General features: G+C 40.5%; 1 protein-coding gene across 1 annotated transcript in view; it reads right to left on the bottom strand.

The window, feature by feature from the left end:
* Window positions 1-10,541: 10,541 nt before the first annotated feature.
* MLIP (muscular LMNA interacting protein) overlaps window positions 10,542-23,878 on the bottom strand; it is a 72,479-nt gene continuing 59,142 nt past the window's right edge. The window contains 1 exon segment of the mRNA XM_072855780.1: window positions 10,542-10,607. Within this exon segment, the coding sequence (XP_072711881.1) occupies window positions 10,542-10,607 (66 nt within the window).

Genomic DNA, 23,878 nt, shown 5'->3' with positions numbered 1-23,878 from the left:
AACAAAACCATAAACATTTGTTAAAGTAACGCTAAAGAAGTAGTTACATATTCAAAGTGTGACTGTAATCAAGTCAGAAAAATAGTAATACTCACCTTCATAGCTAAACAGAACCTCTTTCATTGGCAACCTGTAGAAAAAAGGGAAATAAAAGGTGAAAAAAAAGTGGAGAGGAGAATAAAAACTGCAGTATGTTAAGGAGGCACAGTTCTACAAACTAGTGAACAACTTCATACAGCACCTTGTCTTTTAAAAACATTGGTTTCCTGTACTGTTAATTTATAACTATGCTTACTGAGCTTGGGATGATTTTTCATGCATTGACATGTTTGAGGAAGTATATTGCACATAGCAAATTTCAACAGACAAAGCATCACCTTGGCTAAATGCACATTAGAGGACACTTCAGACTTAGGTGGGGTTTCCACTTCTTTTTTGGACCACATCCTGGGACGACAGAGCATATGGCCAACCTTGCATTCACATGACATGGATGTTGTTTTCCTCCACCTTTGCAAGGCTTTTGACGCAGTTTCCTACAGTAACCTGGTACTCAAACTGAGGAAGGGGGTGGACTACAGAATGGAAGAATAACTGGCTGGACCACTGGTCTGAAAAGATAGTAGTCAACAGTTCAAAGTCTCTGTTCCAGGTGACATTTCAGAAGATGCTAAGGTGAATGCTCTTTGACATCTCCATCAGGGACCTGGGTGGTAGGAGAGCCTACATGTCCAGGAAGTCTGTGGATGTTACTAACTCGGAGGGGAGGGAGAGACTGATATGCTGAGGGTATGGCTCCCATTCTGGAGGACTTTGCCAGACTGCAGGAATGGGTTAGCAGGAGCTTTGTGAACAAATACAAAATCTTGCATCTGGCAGGGGACAAGAGGGGCAGAGGAAGTGAACAACCCCATGCAGTGGTACAGGCCAGTGACTGACTGGCTGGGTAGCAGCTCTGCAGAGAAGGACCTGAGGTCTGGTTGACACCAAACTGAACGTGGGTCAGTCCACCCTTGTTGTGATGAAGGATAACCTCATATACAGTTGCATTAATTAGAGCATAGCCAGCAGGTTGAGGGAAGTTATTATTCCCCTCTGCTGGGCACTAGTGAGGCTGCATCTGGAACAGAGTTTCATTTTTGAGCCCTCCCAATAGAAAAGAGTTGTCAAGCAACAGGAAGAAACCCAATGGAGGACCATCAGGATGGTTGCAGGGGTTTCTTGATTTCTGGAAAAAGCATATGACGTATGAGGGGAGGATACAGGGCATGTTTAAGCTGAAGAGCAGGCTAAGGGGTATCTATTTTCCCTCTCCAGCTATTTAAGTGGGGTTTTTAGAGAGCTCAGATTTGCATGGTGAAAAAAAAGGAGGCAACAAGTAGGGAAATTTTAACTGGCCATAAGGAAAAATATTTTTATCGTAAGAGTGGTCAAACATTATAACTATTTTTTCTCTGATTCTGTGATTCTAATTACTTATGCATTATTTAAGTATTGAATAATAAAAAAGCCTTCTTCAAACTACAACTGTGTTCTGACTACCTATTCAGGGCAAGCTCTTTTCCTCTAAAACTATTATACAGAACTCCTGCCATTATTTAAAGGGGACCAAATACAACAGCTGTTTCTTAAAGCCAAGTAGAATTAGATTAAAATAGCAGTTTAAATGACATACTGACATTTTGTACTTTCTCTGTATCACATTTATATTACTACCCTTTTAGTCTTTTTAATGTAAATTTACCATATAAGTAATACATTTACAGTAATGCTTTTTATAGCAATCACATTAGAAATAAAATCCTATAAATGCATAAAATGCCTTTTCCTTGTTAATGTATGGTGATCTAATATGACCTTTCATGTCAGTAGGCTATAACTGAAACTTTTTACTTAAAACAAGGAAATACTGCTGAAGCTGGCAAGAAGTATTGCCCAAATACCTGTTGCAAGTATAAATTTCCTGTTGTACATATAAAGTATTAAAAATTACAAAGTTTAAAGCATTGTTAAAGTATAAAGTGAATAAAAAGTATGTCTGCTGATATTTAAAGGTTTTATTTGAGAATTTACAAATATGTATTGTTTGGACCTACTTTTCTATTTACAGATATCAGAAGGCTGCAGTTTACTGTTCCCTTTTAGTGGCCCATTCATTTAGGAGGTTAAAGAATTTGTCACAGCTAACACCTGAAATTCTTATTCCTTTAGTAAAAACAGTAGTTATTCCTACTGTTAATGCTCATTTGCAGGGTCATTAAATTTTCAGTTAAATGAACTGTTATGATGATATGGAGAGACCCTACTGCTGGAGTCCTTGGCTTGGCTCAAAATAAACTATGGGTGGTAAGACTACCACTTCAGAGAAGTACTGCTCATTTTGTTCCAAAATATTTTGGAAGATTACAGGTCAAGTCAGAACAGTTCTCGTCGGGAGGTAAGTGACATCGGGACAAAGGATTTTCTAATTTGCATTATCCGAGAGCTTTTCTTATATGTATTGCTGTTGCTCTTTGCCTTATTATTTGCTGCCTTAAGGTCTGTGCTTAGTCTCAGTCTGTGCAGTGTTCTTTACGAATTGCCTAATGCCCCCTATTTCATTAGATAATTCATAAAAGTTGCCCCAATATGTCTGCATGCAGGGAAGGACCTGTCCCAGCACCAAATGGAAGACAAAGGTGCTTGAACAAAGGAGTTCACATTTGAGTAGGAGCGGCTGCTGAGACAGTTCCCTTTAGTTTCATCTGGTATCTACCATACCCCTGTTCTTGCTTTGACAGGGATCTTCTTTACCAGTTGGAAAGGTATTGAATGGTATGTGAGAGCTGGATCATTACAGAATACCTAACCACCACCAGCAGCCTCCCCCAAGGCTGTCAGGGTAAGCTGGAGGAGAGGGCAGCCTGTACCCTGCCCTCATACCTTCCCACCAGAGGCAAGGAAGGGCAGGCCTCCGCTATGGGCACAGCCCACACTCACCCATCCCCACTTCAGTGATCATGATGTCAAGCAACTTTGGGGGGGCATTTTGCAAGCTCTGGGATTTTCTTTGTAAATCCAGGGTGCAATGCCAGTATTTTTATCTGGAAGAACATCACTCTGTTCTGATACTACCATTTGGGTTGGAGCTTTGGTCTAACATAAAACCCCTTACATAAATTCTTTAGTACAAGGACTTTTTCATAAAATGAGTGCATTTTCTTCTTATATGTAGAATCTATCAATGATTAATACTAATGTTGACCTCTGACCAGGAACAGTGTTTAAGTAAATAAAGATTAAGAGCAATGTATAACAGAACTTTGGACCTTATTGACATTTTCATAGAATTTAAAATTTCAAGAAGTTTTTCTATTAAAGTTGTTTAAAGTGGGGCAAGGCAGATTAATTGTTTCTTCTAGTAAAAAAAAAAGAGCTTCTTGTACTAAAATTCTCAAAAATTTGCACAAAAGACAGTGAAATCCTGTCACCACTGAAGTTAATGGAATCAGCTTTTTCTCATGAGGTCTTTTTATGAGTATTGACCTTACAGATGCTGTTATTATCTCAAATAATTATTGCAGATCTTTCAGGAATAACAAACAGATAAGACAGTAACAGCTGCAACAAAAGATTATATGAACCTAAAGTAATTATATAATAGACTTCAGATTTTGTAAGTCATATATGAATAAGGGTGAGTACATACTTTTAGCACCTGCATGCAATGTCTTTTTCTGACATATGCCCCATGTTCTCCCTAAATATTCTGACTCAGTACAATTCTGAGAATGATTATAACATCATTCACACACCATAACCTGGGAAAAAAATAGGTTTACTTTAAAGGAAGACAGTAAGTATTGGAAATTACTGGTATATCTCTTGGTTACGTTTTACAGGATGTCCTAGTTTCAGCTGAGATAGAGTTAATTTTCTTTATAGTGGCTGGTATGGGGCTATGTTTTGGATTTGTGCTGAAAACAGTGTTGATTGATAATACAGAGATGTTTTAGTTGTTGCTGCACTAGTCAAGGACTTTTCATCTTCCCATTCTCTGCCAGGTGCACAAGAAGCTGGGAGGGGACACAGCCAGGATAGTTGATCCAAACTGCCCAAAGGGCTATTCCATACCACATGACATCATGCTCAGTATATAAAGCTGGGGAAGAAGAAGGAAGGGGGGACATTCAGAGTGATGGCGTTTGTCTTCCCAAGTAACCGTTACGCGTGATGGAGCCCTGCTTTCCTGGAGATGGCTGAACACCTGCCTGCCCATGGGAAGGAGTGAATGAATTCCTTGCTTTGCTTTGCTTGCGTGTGTGGCTTTTGCTTTACCTATTAAACTGTCTTTATCTCAACCCTCGAGTTTTCTTACTTTTGCTCTTCCGATTCTCTCCCCCATCCCACCAGGGGGGAGTGAGCGAGCGGCTGTGTGGTGCTTAGTTGCCGGCTGGGGCTAAACCACGACAGTCCTTTTTGGCGCCCAGCGTGGGGCTTGAAGGGTTTGAGATAATGACAGATTTGATTGGAATGTGCCAGATATAGATAGAATTTATAGCTGTTATTGCTGTGTAGCTATTAGTCAGCAGGCTTCTGTGCTTGCCGTAGGCTTGCTTGCCTTACTGTATGTTAGAGTCTAGGGCTCATTAGTGGCTGCTTTTTGCTTTCACTGCTTGCCGTGCTGCTGTCCTGCTGATCATCTGACTCTGCTGTGCCTGGGAACCTTTTGATAACAGCAGTGGCCATGCGCCTGGGCTGGCAGATGGCCAGGGCATCGCTGCTGTTTCTGTGCTGCTGTACTGAACAGGCTGGGACTCCGGTGTGAACTCGAGTCAAAGGGACTGTGACCTGTGGATGAATCCACGTGGGAGCAGGACACCCCAAAGCGTCTGTGCCCATGGATAAGCCCATGCCAGAGCAGGTATATCTTGAAACGTCTGTGGCCATGGGTATGTCTGTGCCACAGCAGGTATACCTCTGAAGGGATTGTGGCCCAAGGATAAGGTCACGCTGGATAAGGTGCACCTCGAAGCATCTGTGGCTGTGGATAAAGTCCGTGCTGCAGCAGGTACACCTTGAAGCATCAGTGGCTTCAAGCCATGTTGGAGCAAGTTTACTTCTGAAGGTACTACATTCTGTGGATAAGTCCAAGCTGGAGCAGGGGCAACGGGAGGACTTCATTGCAATGTTAAACCTGATGGTCTGTCCAAAGGGACCAGGGGTGGAGATTGTAATGGAAATACCTTTAAATTGTTGTATTCCGGGATTTGAGTTGCATGTTGTGGGAATTACTATAGCAGGAACCCCTTGTTGCTGGCCAGGCTAGGAGCAAGGGGAGGAGTTTGTTGCAATGTTAAAGCCTATATCCCGGGCCAAAGGGACCAGGGGTGGACATTGTAATGGATATACCTTTAAATTGTTGTCACCCATGATTTGAGTTGCATGTTATAGGAATTACTACAGCCGGAACCACCTGAACAAATGGAGGAGAAGCCTTACAAGAAGCAGTGCAAGCGCAGCAGTGACCTGACCTGAGCTGGCTTTGGTGCCCAATAACTCCAAGAAACACACCACCTCTCCTGTCCTGAGTAACAACCACAAGAGATGAAGCCCAAAGTCATGGACTAAATGAACTCAGTGGACATTTTGTGGACATTTATGGACATTTTACAAATATTTTGTTGGGGTGGTCCATAGACTAAGGGAATTATACGTGTGTATTATATCAAAGGATGGGAAGGGTGACAGTGGGTAATGAGAATGTATTGGATAATGTGAGACCTGAGCATGACGTAAATGGTATGGAATAAGGGGTGGATACTGTCCTGGTTTCAGCTGAGATAGAGTTAATTTTCTTTATAGTGGCTGGTATGGGGCTATGTTTTGGATTTGTGCTGAAAACAGTGTTGATAATACAGAGATGTTTTAGTTGTTGCTGCACTAGTCAAGGACTTTTCATCTTCCCATGCTCTGCCAGGTGCACAAGAAGCTGGGAGGGGACACAGCCAGGACAGCTGATCCAAACTGACCAAAGGGCTATTCCATACCACATGACGTCATGCTCAGTATATAAAGCTGGGGAAGAAGAAGGAAGGGGGGGACATTCGGAGTGATGGCGTTTGTCTTCCCAAGTAACCATTATGCGTGATGGAGCCCTGCTTTCCTGGAGATGGCTGAACACCTGCCTGCCCGTGGGAAGTAGTGAATGAATTCCTTGCTTTGCTTTGCTTGCATGTGTGGCTTTCGCTTTACCTATTAAACTGTCTTTACCTCAACCCTCGAGTTTTCTTACTTTTGCTCTTCCAATTCTCTCCCCCATCCCAACAGGGGGGAGTGAGCGAGCAGCTGCGTGGTGCTTAGTTGCCAGCTGGGGCTAAACCACGACACAGGAGTATACTTCAGATCTCCAACTAAAAAGCACTGGTTCTAGAGAGAGATTTCACAAGAGGAGAATGTCCCTTATTTGTTTTCCTGCTTTCACAGGGAAGTGACAGATCTGATTTGCTTCATGCTGTTACAGAATGAAGCTAAAGCTGCATGAAGAATAGAATGCTGTTCTTCTGGATACAAAGGTAACTACTTTTTTTTTTTCCCCAGTAAATACTTTGCTTTGAGGAGAACAATAAGAAATACTAAGCAGAAACTAACAACACCTTTCCTTCTACCCCTCTCACTCCTTCCTAAAGGTCAAGTAGGTGCTTATTTCTCACAGAGCATCTGCCCACCCATTCTTTTTTGGAATTGCATAAATCACACTGACTTTCTCTCACTGTGTTTTTAGCTCTGAGGGAGGAACATTGCAGGAGAATAAGTTAAGTATGAGCCTATACATAATTTTAGATAAAGAAGAGCATTTTGGTGAGGGCAGAGACTATAGGACAGAGATCTAAGGTTCTTATTACAGCAGTAAGAGTAATGTTGGACTTATAACTTGACAGAATTTTTCCTAATCAGTTCAGCAACCAAACAGGACTTCACTGATAATAAAGGACATTTTAAATTACATGGAGACTTGTGGGTTATCTAAACTCATAAAGTGTAAATTCAGCATAAACAGTTCCTAGAGTCAAGACAGGTTCCTAAATAAGAAGGAACAATACAGGTGTCTGAAAGATGTTGTGATTTTGAAAATCATCAACCAAGGCCTACCTTGTTTTCTTCACTGCACTGAAAAGGGAAAGCAGCATAACACACAATTTTGAAGAACCAACCACATAAAAAGAGAAAATGGTGAAAATTTGGTGGCTCTTCAGAGACAGCTCAACAACAACATATCACAAAGAAGCCACCACCCTCAGGGCAGCTAAGAAGAGTGCCTCAAATGTTCTGTTCTGCTCCTGGTTCTATGTTGTTCTTCTGTCTGTCTCCAAGATAGTATAAATGTTGATCTTCAGGATATCAGTGCTGTATACTTCCATCTCCAGCAATAGATCTCAAGGGAAACAGATGCCTTTGTTCAGTCCTTCTTAACTGAGAATGAGCAAAGGGGTTCATTTCTAGATGTATTTGTGTCTTCTCTGCCACTCCCTAAACATGGAAAGACATTGCTCAGTCTCACCATGGTTAGCATGGAGTCCCCTGGTCACCTCCTCCTGCTAAAAATGAGATTAAAAATTGGGGGGAAAAAATAGATAAGATGCCCTGTACAAGTACTTTGAAAAGTTCATTGGAGAAGATTTCTTTTGATTTGTAATAGAGAGAACAGAAAATGTGTCATCTCTTGACATTATTTCCTGACCAGCTTGTGATGAGCCTGACACAGCTCTTCCTGCTGTGTCTATGTGTGGACTGGAGTCCACCTGTACAGTCATAGTCAGTTATGTGACAGGTCCCAGGGAACCAGCACATACACTCAGCTTGCTCAGCTGTACCAAATGGTATCTGACACTTTTTTTTATTTTAAAGCTAACTATTTGCCTCCAGCTAACATTATTTTAAGTGGTGAATGACCATCACCCAGTAAGATGTTAGTCAAGGGAAATACAAAGAGTACTGATATCAGCCTGGATAAATCCTCTTCTTCCCAATTTATTCTCTTTGCTCTTTATAAATGCAACCACAATTTCATCAGAGATCTTTATTCTACAGGTCATGGTACAAATGTTCCAACTTTTGGAGCATATTTAAGCTTTTTAATAAATTGGTTGATAGAAATTATGTTCAAAGCACTTGTTTAAAATAGAAAGGAACTTTTAGAAGGCAGTGCTATATATTTTATTTGCCTTGGAACCTTGCCTTGGAACCTTGGAACCAAGGCCTTTGCCTTGGTTAGAGACCAAGTTGGCCTCTAACCAAAGGAATTTTGCACTTTTGTTGTCATTGTCATCAATTTGGAACATGTTACAGCCTCATGTTTTCAAGGATATCTCAGTCACGGTAGTCTGACTTTACTATGTCAGTACGAGATGCTTCACTTTCTGCACTGATCTTAATTATCAGTTAAATTATGTGTCTTGTTTCTTAAAAGAGTTCTCTTTGAAAAGATCTCTCTTTTCATTAGATCTGCAAAGCTCTCCCTCAGTGTGTAAATTGCAAAGAAAAAGGATGAGAGATGGCAATCTAGCTGATAGCTTTCCCCTATATTATTTTCAAATACAGGAAAATCAGCTGCCTCATCAGAGGCTGTATATATATATATACACACATGCATACATATATGTATATATACACACTTACACATATACACATATATATACACATATGTACATATGTGTGTATATATATACACATTTTAGAGTGCCTGATGTAGTGCAAATCTGTTTCATCTCAACAACAAATTTATCCTCAGAATTATTCAGTCCCTCTCTCCACCCTCTAATGCAATGCCTTTACTTCAATAATATTTCATAAACTTTACAGTTAGATGGAAAAAAACAACCCATCTGAGAAGCAAGGTATTTGTTGTCTAACTTAATTTTGTGAAGGGATTTTGGGGCTTCCTTTGGATAGATCCACAGCAGAAACTATAACAACAGCTTTCAAGAGAATCAAAAAGTGACTCCTGGGAAGCAGAGGAAAGGGGATTGATGGTGTAGAAACAAGCAGAAAGGTTAAAGGCAAGGAAAAAGTGAGGAGGCTGGAAGGCCACAATGAAGAGTCAAACAATAAGAGATATGAAGTAGCTCTAAATCCCTGACCCTGTGCACAGAGAGGCCGGGGATGTGCATGAGAATAAGAAGCTATGTTCATGTCTCATATACTCCTGGTGTAGAACAGCAGTCCGTTGATCCACCCAACAAGTGAGATGTCTACCTTTTTTTTTTTTCTTTTACTTTTTTTAAACCTTTTTTCAGTGGAAACCAAGATAAACTGTAAGGATATATTGACAGGCTCTGTCAACAAACTCAGAATTCAGGCAAACCCTCTGCTTCCAACATGTGAAGGGCTTGACCTCAAAACTCCCTCAATATTTTTCAAAACAACAAGAAAGTTACTCATTTGGTAGCAATTATTGGCAAACTTCCATTTCATTTATTTAAATGCTCATTTTGCTGCTTTTAGCAAGGGTAGAATCTAATTTTAAAATAATAAATTAAAAATAAACTGTGTTACGAAAATGTAATTATAATTCCCATCTATACTGTTAAACTCATCAAAAAACTTGTGAAATAATTATGAGCATGCGCCTGGTAACCAAAGGAGGTCTCGGTAGTAAAAATTCATTCTTGTATCATAAATGTACTCATACTGCTATTATTGGTAGTAAATTAAGCCTTCTTATGTGAATTTCTAAAATAATGTTCAATATGTCCTTTAATTAAAGATGTTCTATTAAGCCTGCACTAAAGAATATGATAGTTAATTAAATTACATATGTTTATTTCAACATTGAGGCTATATTTCAGCTTCATGTTCATGACCTTGTTGGAAAAAAGACTTGCCTGTGCCAGCAGAACCTTTTTAATTTTTATATGCTCTGTCTCAAGAGAAAATTAATGATGTGTAGCAGATCGCTTCAGCCCTCCCTGAGTGAATTATCTAGGGTGGTAACCACTATAGTCCTAGAGTTTAGATATGTAAAAGCAGTAGGGAATTGGCCACTGACTTTAGACTTCAAGAAGATTTGTGTCCTTCTTCAAAGTCAAATAAAACTGGTACTGGATTTTGATACTGGGCAAATTCGCACTGTGTTGTCTTATGTTTTCTTCACAGCCCTTTAGGAAATTCTCAATAACTAATTATCCTAAGTGCTTCTGGTAGTTGTTGTATCTGGTATTTAAAACAGAAGTTACACCATTGACTGCAAATTGTGGAATGTGTGATTTAAATGGGGCTAACGGCATAATTTAAAAAATCCCACTTGCTAACATCCCAACAGCACATATCAAGAACCTGAAGTGTAAATGTTAGTGTTACTCCAAATTCACGTAAGCAGCACACTCTGAAAAACAACTCTGGTTTTTTTCATCATTAATCATTAAGAATAATTAATGCATATCTAGTCCATGCACTGGACAAAAGCAGATTTGGGAGCTCAGCACATTTTTGCTCATCAACTCTACACAAGCTACATAAACAAAAGATAAAGCTAGCATGCAAATGTTTAAACCCATTAAATGTCAACTGATTACCTCCTTAGAGCTGAGTGTTTCATTTTCTGGAATAGGCACTATGGGATGACTGGGCTGCCAAGCCAAGATGTCACAGGTTGGAGGGAGCATGAGGTTAAAAACAGGAAAAAGAAATCCATTATCAGTTCAATTTCTGTATAAAATATCACTAAAGTTTAATAATGAAAGCCAATACCCTCAGTCATGCAAAGGATAGCAAGGCAATGAGATCCCATTTGTGTTCAACAGGATTCCTGTTGAACAGGCTCTCTCTTACTATCTCTTGACTGTATGAAAATCTATTTCAAGGTATTGCCTGTTTTCTGTTATATCATATTCCCGTAATTAAAAGCATGGGGAAAGAATAAATCACTTTCCATTTTGGAAGAAGCATCTGAAGTAAAAATCACAGCAAGGGCACCTGCCTTATAATACATTTAGTATGAGATAATGCACATAAAGTTATTTAAAACTGCAGCTGTATTTCTGACACTTTGAATATCTGTCTTCTTAAATCTCCTCCAAAAGAGCTCTCCTTAATCTTAAATTTCATAGACATAAATCATGCAAACATTTAACTGAAAAATGCTGTATAACAGTAGTTAGTATGTGCAGAAAGGAGTTTTAGATCTCAGTAATTTTCCAGTGTTTTGAGTATTATATGATTTGCATCTGAGTAATGAAGTTTGATGGATGTGACTCAAGTGAAGAACCATACCAATTTAAATAAGATTTTAATTAGAACACAGGTAAACAGATAAACTGGAGCTTATAAAGGCAATGTTAAGATCATAAGCTTGTGAGGTTTTCTGTACAGTTACACAGAGGCATCCTCTTTAGAGCAAAAGCTGCTGAAAGTATTGAGGTTTGGGTATTTTAGGATTGTACAAAAACAAGGTTGGAAGAAGCCTGCTATTTTCAATATATCAAAGGCATTACTTTGTTTTGGTATTTAGATCAAATAGTAAATTAACAAGTAATGTGTTGCTTAAAAAAATATTGCTCTTGCTCTAACAAAATTAATTTTGAAACTGTGCTTTTTGAGAAGCAAAACTGATCTGGTAAACTGGCCCTATAAAGAAAGAAAGATACTGAACTGGAATATACTCTAATTTTCTGTAATTACATTATGGATCTGGTATGTATTGTGTTCTCCCTTTGCAAATTTGCCCTGATTTATTTTCAAGGAAGCAGGAATCAACTCTAACAACAACAACAGCAGTTACAGAAGCTTTGAACCATTTAACTTTTTTTTTTTTCCCCAAAAAAATGAAAAGGCTAGTGAGTAACTTGAGGCAATATGTTTATTTAATTTATTTATTCAGTAAATTTAGACAAGGGAATAATTTTAGGCAAAGGAAGGGTAAAGAAGGGGTAAGGAGCCTAGATCCTCTCAGCGGCAACGTCCCTCCCTCTGCTGCACACTTGGGTCCCTATTTGAGCCAGTGCAGGTGCCGAGGCAGACCCCAGACCTTACACCACCCCACTGCTCCAGCCCAACTCTTCACAACAGACACAGGAGGTGTTTAACAGCCTACATGGGAGACAGAAGTCCCGTTTCCAAACCCAGCATCCTGCAGCTACCGAGGGTGGGCAATCCTTGGTGATACAGAAGTACAAAGTTCTAGCAACATCTGCGGTATCTTGGCAAGCTTATTTAATTGAAATAAACCCTAGAGTTGAGTTACCTATTGCCTCACCAGAATATGGCATCTCTGTATTCCAGGCAAAGTAAGAAGGGTCAATCACAAAGAGAAGAGGGAAAGTATTGATCATTTTCTGTTTACTTTCTGATGTGCAGCTAAGCTTTCTGAGAAGAATTGTCCATTGCTTGCAAGAAAGAAAAGCTCCCTAGTCAGGTAGTGATCCAAGAATGCAACAGCTCTTTTTCTCAAATTGCACAGAGCACCAATCAATGAAAAATGCACTTTTATTGCGTTATCTCATCCTGGCCTTTCTTGCTGGTATTCATTGCCTACCGTGTTAACCTGAAATGCCTCTCTGAGTCATGATTCTGCCTTACCTTTTTCCTTGAGTATGAGGTCTCAAGTCCCTCCTTAGACCTGACAAAAGTAATGATCTTTTTTTGTCCAAGAAATATATTTGCTTCCTTTATTTTGATAGCAACCTTTTTTCAAACTAAAGAACCAACTTGTATAACAGACTCCATTGAGAGGAAAAATTATCTGTATTTTCTGGACAGATACTCTTAACATTGATTATTTTGGAGAGGCTTAATTGAAAGAAGACAAGTGAGAGGGAAACAAGGACTTCACTGATTAATAATGGGGGAAAAAAGTTAATACAGGCTTAAAACTTGGAGAAAAACTGAACAATATACAGTTCTCTCTGTTTTCACAAGGCTTCTCTGACATAAAAGCCATGAAGTTATCGTAGAAAAGTCTATACGTTCTACTAGTCAAGTGTCTGGAGACCTGATTTTGCCATGACATGGGGTTTAGTCTTAAGGAAGTCACATACGGCTACATTCATAAAGAACTTTAAGTAGTACTCTAGTGAATATGGAGCACATAAGCCAAGTGCTGCATCCTTTCTGCTGAAATAATATTTAGTCTCGCAGGTCCCTGAAAGGAGGGCATTGGGTTTTTCCCTGGAATTGTACACCTCTGTCTCTGCCAGCTGCAAAGGAGCCGAGTGCCTTGGCCTGGGTGACTTCGTCCTAATGAGCTGGAGGCCTGTACATTGTGTTATTTCCATCAAGTGTCAATGTAATCTGAAATGTGTCGGCCTTGCTGTGGAAAAGATCCTGTGCCTGTCCTTCCTGAGTTTAACCAAGAGGCTACAGAGTCTTATTCTTTCCTCCCTGATTTTTCCTTATAAATACGATTTTTGTGTTCTTGAATGCACACCACGCCAGTCCCGCAAGCAGGATGTAACTTGCTGTCCCAGTGCACTTGCTTTCTTCAGCTCTGTGGGTAAGGGCTGGGCTCTTTTGGAAGAGAGAGGAGTTTGAATCTCTGCAGGGTGAGATGAGCACTGTAACCAGGTGTCTCATTGTCTGGGCAAGTACTAAAGGAGGGCATTGGCATCTCCATGTTGTCTTCTCTGCATGGTGGTCAGCCCAGGGTGTTCGGAGGACACTTAACAGATAGCCTGCCTGATTAAACTCAGCCTTTTACTTGAATCATAGTATTACTTACAGCCCTAAGCACAGGGGAAAGATCCTCACAGTATGGTCATCTCTCTGCAAAGATGAGCTACCAACATCAGAGTACCAAACAGTCAAAGTAAAAGTACCGGAATGCAAGGTAGGCAGAATGAGGTGAGATTAACCCTTCCTTACTAGACATTGTGTGACTTTCATCCCTCAGAGTCATATAGGAATGTGCCAATGTCCACAAGATCTGAAGTGTGAATGCAACTTGGACTATGTACTTTTTACGGGTGTGTTGTCTTAGTGAGAACTCATCAAGCTTTGTCACTGGCAGTCTTTCATCTCCAGGTCAAAGCAGCTGGCAAGAAGCCCTGTTTTCTTCTACAGATGTAAAAGCATTGCATCTGTTGATGGTGGAAGACGACAATATTACTTTTATAATTTCTATTCTTGTTTCCTTTGCCAGTTACAAAATTCTGCATTACTCCTACAAGGTTAATTAATAATTCTTAACTTTTCCAGACATCACTCAGTTTTCTGGTAATATGACATTTTCTTTATTGTTTCTAAAAACAGTAAAAGAGCGAACTAGACAAATATGCATTTGTGGCTGCACAAATTGTACTGAGGAGAACAGAATATCCTGACAATATATAAGTATTTGCAGCATGTAAATTCAAAAGGAGATTATATACCTGGCCAAAATAACCTCTTAGAGACTCAGTCAAGGCTTAGAAAAGAGGTGGTTATAAAACATCTTCGTTAGACCTTTGTTCACTTAGATCTGTAGAGTAATCAGCAAGACATATTTGCCTTTGAAAGGTCAGTTTGTCTTTATTGCGCTATGAATCACAGCTGCCTTTGAATTAATATAAAGCTTTCTGAGGTGTTCTCGGTGTAAGACCTTTTTCATAAATCTAAGTCACTCTCTAGAGGGTCTGCAACCTTTGCTAATTGAGACACAGGTTTAAAACTCTTTGGAACCAGTGAGAGATAATGTACATAAGAAATAAGGATGTTTCAACTATAGTAACCAATGAATATTCACGTGTACACTATTCTTTCAAACTACTCCGTTAAGTCTTTAATCCACTTTGAAAATAAATAGTACCTAGTCTAGAGTCTAAGTACTCTTATGAAACATAGAGTCATTCCTTCACAATAGGAAAAATTACTAATTTCTAAAAGCCTAAAAATGTTTATTTATATATGTATAACAGGCGAACTTTTTTTATAAAACAATTTAATAGATAACCACTTTTTCTGAGTCCATGAAATCTAGGGCACCATTAAATAGTAAAACACCCACAGCAGCAGAGCAAGGACTACCTTCAACTAAGGGGAGAGAAAATATATAATATAAAGGGACAATTTATAATTATGATTATTGTCTCTCTGAAATGACACAGTATAAAATCCATTTCAAAGATTCAGTCAGTTAATCACCCAATTCTTTTGCACTTTTCGCCTCTCTATAAAAGGAAATGTAAATTAGAAATGGTGATCACAACAAAGATATATAATGTGCTTTCAGCCACGTATGCAATAGAACATCCTGACTGACTTGCAAATCATTATTATATACTACTGTACCTGTGCATTTTTAACTTGAAGATTTAAAAACTCTCTCCAGATACTGATAAGTACCAGTACAAGAGGGACAGCTTGCATAGAGACATAGTTTCCTGACAGGTTCTCACAGGACACAGACCTGGAGGGCACCGGGGTCAGGTGAGATTGAAGGATTTGTATCTAAATACCAGAGGCTGGAGGAGTTACAGGGCTTTGCAGTAGGGATTTCTTATCTCTAAATGGAGCTGCAGGGAGGGAGATGCATGCAAGCCCAGCAATGCATTGATTTTCCTTGGGATGCCTTTTCCCAGGCCAAGTTCAACTTCTCATGCAGGGATAGTCTATGATGGAATTGGCTGGGGATTTTCTGCTAAAATTATTTTTCAATGAAAAATACTAGCAACAGAAAAATGAAGCTTTCTGCAAAACATTTTGATGTTTCTTGCAAACTCACTAGTCATTTAGAAAATTAAAATGAAGTGTTTAATCCTAAGAAATCCCATCCGTAACTGGAATATTGTGTTTTATGACCTGGACATTTAATTTTGGATCACTTCCATAAAATATTACAATGTATTTCACTATAAGTTCACTTTGTGGCAATCATGATAAGAGCCTCTATTTTTTGCTGTGGGCTAATCAAGCTCTGCAGTTCCTTACAATGCTAATTTCACTATAGGTGATTATGGGAGCTGGTGGCCAGCAAGGGTACCAGGCCAATAACGAAGACTTGAGGCACAAGAACCACAACCTACACACCCACAGAGTACAGCAGCAGAGGAGACAAACATCTTCTAATCACATGGATTAGAACTGGAGTGCTGCAATGGATGGCTATAAACTCTTCAGAAGGGATAGGCAAGGAAAGAGAGGTGGTGGGGTAGCCCTGTATGTTAGGGAATGTTTTGATTGTCTAGAGCTTAATGATGGTGATGATAGGGTTGAGTGTTTATGGGTAAGAATCAGGGGAAAGGCCAACAAGGCAGATATCATGGCGGGGTTCTGTTATAGACCATGCAACCAGGATGAAGAGGCAGATGAAATATGCTATAAACAGCTGGGAGAAGTCTCACAGTCACTACCATTCTCATGGGGGACTTCAACTTACCAGATGTCTGCTGGAAATACAATACAGCAGAGAGGAAACAGTCTAGGAGGTTCCTGCGGTGTGTGGCAGATAACTTCCTGACACAGCTGGTGAGTGAGCAAACTAGGGAAGGTGCCCCTCTGGACCTCTTGTTTGAGAACAGAGAAGGACTTGTGGGAGATGTGATGGCTGGAGGCTGTCTTGGGCATAGTGACCATGAAATGATAGAGTTTTCAATTCTTGTAGAAGTAAGGAGGGGGGTCAGCAGAACTGCTACCTTGGACTTCCAGAGGGCAGACTTTGGCTTGTTTAGGAGCCTGGTTGACAGAGTCCCTTGGGAAGCAGTCCTGAAGGGCAAAGGAGTCCAGGAAGGCTGGACATTCTCCAAGAAGGAAATCTTAAAGGCGCAGGAGCAGGCCGTCCCCTTCTGCCAAAAGACAAGCCAGCGGGGAAGAAAACCAGCCTGGCTGAACAGAGAGCTTTGGCTGGAACTCAGGAAAAAAAGGAGAGTTTATGACCTTTGGAAGAAGGGGCAGGCAACTCAGGAGGACTACAAGGAGGTTATGCAGGGAGAAAATTAGAAGGGCCAAAGCCCAACTAGAACTTAATCTGCTGTAAAATATGTTTAAATAAAAAATGTTTCTATAAATACATTAGCAACAGAAGGAGGGCTAAGGAGAATCTCCATCCTTCATTGGATGTGGGGGGAACATAGTGACAAAGGATGAGGAAAAGGCTGAGGTACTTAATGCCTTCTTTGCCTCAGTCTTTAATAGTAAGACCAGTTGTTCTCCAGGTACGTGACCCCCTGAGCTGGAAGACAGGGACAGGGAGCAGAACGAAGCCCCCGTAATCCAAGGGGAAATGGTTAGGGACCTGCTACACCACTTAGACAAACACAAGTCTACAGGGCCAGATCGGATCCACCCAAGGGTACTGAGAGAGCTGGTGGAAGTGCTCACCAAGCCACTTTCAATCCTTTATCAGCAGTCCTGGCTAACCAGGGAGGTCCCAGTTGACTGGAGGTTAGCAAATGTGACACCCATCTACAAGAAGGGCTGGAAGGAGGATCCAGGGAACTACAGGCCTGTTAGTCTGACCTGAGCAGATCATCTTGAGTGCCATCATGCAGCACGTACATGACAACCAGGTGGTCAGGCCCAGTCAGCATGGGTTTATGAAAGGCAGGTCCTGCTTGACTAACCTGATCTCCTTCTATGACAAGGTGACCCACTTAGTGGATGAGGGGAAGGCTATGGATGTTGTCTACCTAAACTTTAGTAAAGCCTTTGACACTATTTCTCACAGCATTCACCTGGAGAAACTGGCTGCTCATGGCTTGGACGGGTATACTCTTTGCTGGGTAAAAAAATGGCTGGATGGCCAGGCCCAAAGAGTTGTGGTGAATGGAGTTAAATCCAGTTGGCAGCCAGTCACAAGTGCTGTTCCCCAGGGCTCAGTATTGGGGCCAGTTCTGTTTGATACCTTTATCAATGATCTGGACGAGCAGATTGAGTGCACCCTCAGTAAGTTTGCAGATGACACCAAGTTGGGTGAGAGTGTTGATCTGCTTGAGGGTAGGAAGGCTCTACAGAGGGATCTGGACAGGCTGGATCGATGGGCCGAAGCCAATTGTATGAGGTTCAACAAGGCTAAGTGCTGGGTTCTGCACTTGGGTCACAACAACCCCACGCAACGCTACAGAATGGGGGAAGAGTGGCTGGAAAACTGCACGGTGGAAAAGGACGTGGGGGTATTGCTTGACAGCTGGCTGAACATGAGCCAGCAGTGTGCCCAGGTGGCCAAGAAGGCCAATGGCATCCTGGCTTGTATCAGAAATAGTGTGGCCTGCAGGAGTAGGAAAGTGATCGTGCCCCTGTACTCAGCACTGGTGAGGCCGCACGTGGAATGCTGTGTTCCGTTTTGGGCCCCTCACTACAAGAGAGACATTGAGGTGCTGGAGTGTGTCCAGAGAAGGGCAACGAAGCTGGTGAAGGGTCTAGAGCAGAAGTCTTATGAGGAGCGGCTGAGGGAAGTGGTGTTGTTTAGCCTGGAGAAAAGGAGGCTGAGGGGAGACCTTATTGCTCTCTACAACTACCTGAAAGGAGGTTGTAGCGAGGTGGGGGTCGGTCTCTTCTCCCAAGTAACGAGCGATGGGACAAGAGGAAATGGCCTCAAGTCGTGCCGGGGGAGGTTTAGATTGGATATTAGGAAAAATTTCTTCACCAAAAGGGTTCTCAAGCATTGGAACAGGCTGCCCAGGGAAGCGGTTGAGTCACCATCCCTGGAGGTATTTAAAAGACCTGTGGTGCTTAGGGACATGGTTTAGTGGTGGACTTGGCAGTGCTAGGTTAACGGTTGGACTTGATGATCTTAAAGGTCTTTTCCAACCTAAATGATTCTATAATTCTATCTGCTTTGAGCTAATTCATATAATCCAAATGATACGTGTTGATTTCCGGAGTATTTAAATGTTTTCAAATTTTCATCTGTATTGGAAAGAAAATTTCAGAATTTCCAACAATGCAAGTGTTTGATATTTCCCTCAGCATATTGACTGTGAACTATTTATGGACTCACAGAAATCGAGTCATTGCTTAGAAGAGACAATACTTCCCTGCTCCAGGAAGGGGCTCTTTGTTCATTGACTGATAACAGCCGAAGAACTTTAACTGCTTTCCAGGTAAGAGTGTGAAATGGAAAGGATTTAATTTTCAGAACTGACCTTGCCCCCACATATTTTCTTCCCAGATTAGCTGCAAAACTGAATAAGCCCTGTTTTCTGAGTAAGCTTCTCATGCAACAGAGATCTTTGACCTTAGCTACTTTAAATCCAAACCACAAACTTTGACTGAATTTTCAAGAGTACACATGTGTAACTGTCACCTACTATATTAAAATTTGTATTAAGATCATATTCTGCCTGTTGTATAACTACTAAAATGATAGCCACTGTTTAATTAGGAAAAAGAGAAAGCTAGTACTATAATTTACAGTTTATCATATATGACCTTTTCATCAAAGTTCAGAACACTGACAAAAAGAAAAAAAAACACTAATGCCTTGAAGTTCATAATATCTCTGTAACATAGGTAAATACTAGCTTCTTTAATTCAAGCTCTAAGTACATACTTGGAATTTCACCAGAACTAATTATATTTTATACATTTTTCTAACATAACTGGAAGTGGAGTTAATTAAGGTCATATTTCAGAGTACACATTATATCAATACCTGCAATAAAAGTTAAGTGAATTCTAATTGTGCCAATTTGTCCTTTAAAATATAGAGTTTCCAAAGGTTCATCAGCTCACTGTTTACTTTTCCTTGATACCTCAGAAGAGTTTTTTACAATCTGAAAAAGCAGCAGGAAATTGTCTAGAAACATCTGTGTTCAGTGAGGTCTAAGATACAAATTTCTCTATAGCTCTGGGTGTTTTGGGATAGTTTCCATTAATTATTATTTTTTTTCCTTCAGACTTTGTTTTCTCACTGTCTTCAATAAAAAGCGTACAAGTATCATTTTTGTTTCTCATACAGATTACATGCCCACCAAATCTTGTTTGATATTTTTCACTCAATAGTGTATTTCTGCTTTTGCTGTTAATAACAACCCAACCTTTACCTTGGCTTCTATTCTTTGTAATTTTGTCTTTTGTTTTTATTACTATATTACAAGCAAAGACATGTCCCCAGGTTGCAGTTCCCACTTGCCAAGTCATTAATAGAGATTATTTTTTAACATTCCCGTTTTCTATGGTTTCAAATTCCCCTAGAAGTGAGTTGTATCCAGTCCAAATCCAGTCATGGATCAGGATCCTAGCATCAGAAGCAGCCTCCGAGCTATGGCAAGCTTGCCCCCATCACCATGGGGCATGTCATAGAATCCCCTTCACAAACCAACAGAGACATTAGAAGCAGATACTAGGAGTGTTGCAGTATTTGGGCTGTTGTCTTTCCTTTGGTTGTTTTCCTAAGATGTGTGTTCACATATTAATCTGAAATTACAGAAGGCTCAGATAAAGACATCTCAGACATGAGTTCTTAGCTAGGGCCAGAATTTCTATTATATTTGATCTTGGTTTATGTATTAAATATGTCTGCCTGAAATCCACTATTCAGAAGACTAGATGCAATCATCCTAGAAAGCCAGGCATAAGACTGAACTCAAGTTTTATATTATGTAGAGACTTCTAAGAATGAAGACAAAGCATTTTAAAGCACTTTTTGTTGCTTGAGGCTGGTTTAAGCTATCCCATCAGAGACAATCTGTATAAATGAGAAGGCAAGAAAGCAACAGAAGTGGCTGTAAGTATGTTTCCAGGGGAAACCTGGACACTTCTGGGCACAGCATTCACTGAGAAGCACATTTAGATTTCTAAGTATGGAAAGTGCCTGCTGGGGTTTGATCCTACTGCATTCAAGAAAACAACTTTTTGTGTGCATGTTTTCTAAATGAACTGAAATACACCAAAGAAATACCAGGGTCCTACCATCAACAGCTTCTGCTAGTGAAAATAAGACAGTAAGGCTCTCAAAATTGCCTAACTACCCAGGCCAAAAGGAATGACACAGTAATCAATTCCTTTTTTTTCCTTTGGAAGAGCTGTCTCTGCAGGAGTGGGTAGCAAAGTTCTTTCCAGGCAGTGCCAGACTTAAGACATGTCCGTGTTAAGTGCATGCTGCTGTGTCTCCCGTTGAGACTAAACTACCCCATGTTCTGTTGCTAATTTGATGGCTTTGAAGAAAGCAATTGATTATCAAGTTATGATCCTTCTAAAGTGCTTTAAGAGAAATGTCTTTAAAGATGAGCTGAGCAAGAACTCTAGAGGCATTTTCTGCACGCATTATCAAACCAAGTCCAAAGTGATAGAAATATCATCTAAGTGTGATATAATTAAAATAGCTCACTAAGCCCAAGCAATGCCATAAAGGAATATACAAAGGAGACACAACAATATTAAGCATTAATATTTTTCCCAACAAGGAGGTCCAATTTGTAGCAGAGCACTAATGAACTGGCTTGTCTGCCTCTGTTTTCTTTTTTTACACTAAAGCAATTGTTCTGGATCACAGATAGTAGAAGGTTGATCAACCACAATACACCTACACATATTATATATACACACCTACACTTGTGTATATACACATATACACAAGTATAGCATTTAAATATCAAAGTTCAAAAGAGAGAAAGATACTCTCTTCTAGAAATAAAAGCAGCTGGGATGATGTCTGGGAGAGAAGTGCTTTTCCATGGTAACCTTGAAAGGCTGCCGCATTCACAGAATGTCAATTCCCACTATGCTACTATTAATCAAATACAAACTCCAACGAGTAGGAGATTGGATGGTGAGGTAAACACCACTGATTTCATTTAAAAATTAATAAATATTCCTTTTAAATATTCTGCTTACCTATGAGCCTGCAGACCTGCAAGTGACTACAGAAGGCTGACACTTCCAACACAAAAACATTTAGTGATTTCAGCAAAACTCCATTTAGGTCCAGGAAAAAAATTAAATTGGCTTGAGCTCAAAGTTGGACATTACAGAGAACTTGTATTCTGCAAGCTTGGACCTTTACTCTTTTAAGTAATGTCTGATCAGGTCCAGAAATGGTACTTTTTTAGCATTTCTCGTACCTCTTGCAAAAAGCCAGTTCCCTCCAACCCATTTTCAAGGCTGTGCTGCTAAATATTTAACCAACAGGGAGATTTTCACAGGGATGTACATGAATCGTGTCCTCAGCCCTTATTGACAGAAAGAAAAGGTAGTTTGAAAGTCAATAGGGACTGAGAGGCAGTCCCTAGCTGAGGGAGCTACACCCGCTCATCCCCTGCCTCTTCACTTGGGCAGGACATTACTTTCTCCTTCAAAATGACAGCCAGTTTCCCAAAATCTAATGCTCTCTGCCCTGACAAATATTTACATCGATCGTGCCTCCATATGAATCACAGAATCATAGAACAGCCCCGGTTGGAAGGGTCCAACCTTTTGTGGGAAAGGAAGCCCAGATGAGATTATCTAGCACCCTGTCCAAACACATCTTGAAAACCTCCAGTGATGGGGACTCCACCACATCCCTGGGGAGGTTGTTCTAGTGATTGATCTCACTGTAGAAAATTTTTTTCATATAACAAGATGAAACCTCTCCCAGTGCAAGTTGTACCCATTGTCCTTTGTCTTCTCCATGTGGCTCCCTGTGAAGAGAGAGCCTCCGTCCCCTTCGTAGCCACCCTTTAAGTACTGGAATACTGTGATGAGGTCCCCCCTGAGCCTTCTCTTCTCCAGGGAGAAAAGACCTAACTCCTTCAGTCTTTCCTCATAGGGTAGTTACTCCAGTCCTTTGATCATCTTCATGGCCCTCCTTTGGACTCTCTCCAGTTCGTCCACATATTTTTTAATGACAGGGACCAGAACTGAACACAGTACTCCAGCTGCAGAGTTGTGCTCTTCCACCCTACACAGTCCTCCATTAAAGGCTGGAGGGATTCCTAGGAGAAGCACACTTTGGAGTTAACCACAGAGCTAAATGTTACCTGAGGCTCTCCATCACTGCAGTAGTTGTGCTCAAGTCCAACTTCTTGAGCTGTTTTATTCCAATCAAAAGGAAAAGGAACTTTTTTTCATAATAAAAAGTTCAACTCATATAATTATTCAAGACCAAGGAGTGTAAATAAGAGCAGCAGCACCTGGTGCCCAGAGGACAGAATGGGGAAGGAAAGGACAAGGGAGATGACAAGGGCAATGAGAACAGAATCAGTTCACTTGAACAGGCAACATTTTTATTTCAGAAGCAGCCTCTGCACAGATGAGAGGAGAGAGCCTTCTCTGCTCTTCTCCAAGCAGGACAGACACAATACCTTGGTTCCTGCTGCCTCCTCCCATCAAAGCTAAAACCACATTGTGAAAAGATTTGGGGCACAGCTTTTGGATTTCATCACTCTGAACAGTTATAATCTACAAAACCTGCCAGGTCTACCTTTCAGTTTCATCTGTGTAATTCCATCAGCTACGAAGATTCACGTACTTAGTGGAGCTTCAAACAAAAACAACCTGGCACTGTGTCCAGTCTGCCTAAACAACACCACAGTGTCCTTTCAATAAAGCATTTCAGATAGAGACAGCTGTTATTTTCTTATGCCCTGAGCCAACAAATGAAATTATGCTGGTTTTAGGAGCTCACCATATCTAGCCTCCCTAATATAAGACACAGGTGATCATTCTGTTCTTTCCCATATCCCATTTCCCATTTCTGAGAAAATACTTGTTGAAGGTAATTTTTTAATGAAAGTGCAGATGAAGAGTAGCAACTCCATTCGCTGGCACATCGTGTCCATTCTCAACAGTGGTTTTACAACGTATTTTAAATGATTGTAAGAGTTTATGGCAGCGGGTTTTGCCCTCTAGTGGAAGACGGAGCAAAATACAACATAGAGTTAGAAATGTAACATATAGAGAGAGATTGACCATATGGACACTGACCATGTGTTTACTGGATGGCTGGAGAGACAGCAGGCGAGTCTCGGTGCATATTGTCCCTTATCCCAAGGGATGAGGAGTGGCTAGG

The sequence above is a fragment of the Ciconia boyciana genome, chromosome 3, assembly GCF_034638445.1.
Source record: "Ciconia boyciana chromosome 3, ASM3463844v1, whole genome shotgun sequence".
Classification (NCBI taxonomy): domain Eukaryota; kingdom Metazoa; phylum Chordata; class Aves; order Ciconiiformes; family Ciconiidae; genus Ciconia; species Ciconia boyciana.
This window is presented reverse-complemented; position numbering and strand designations above follow the sequence as displayed.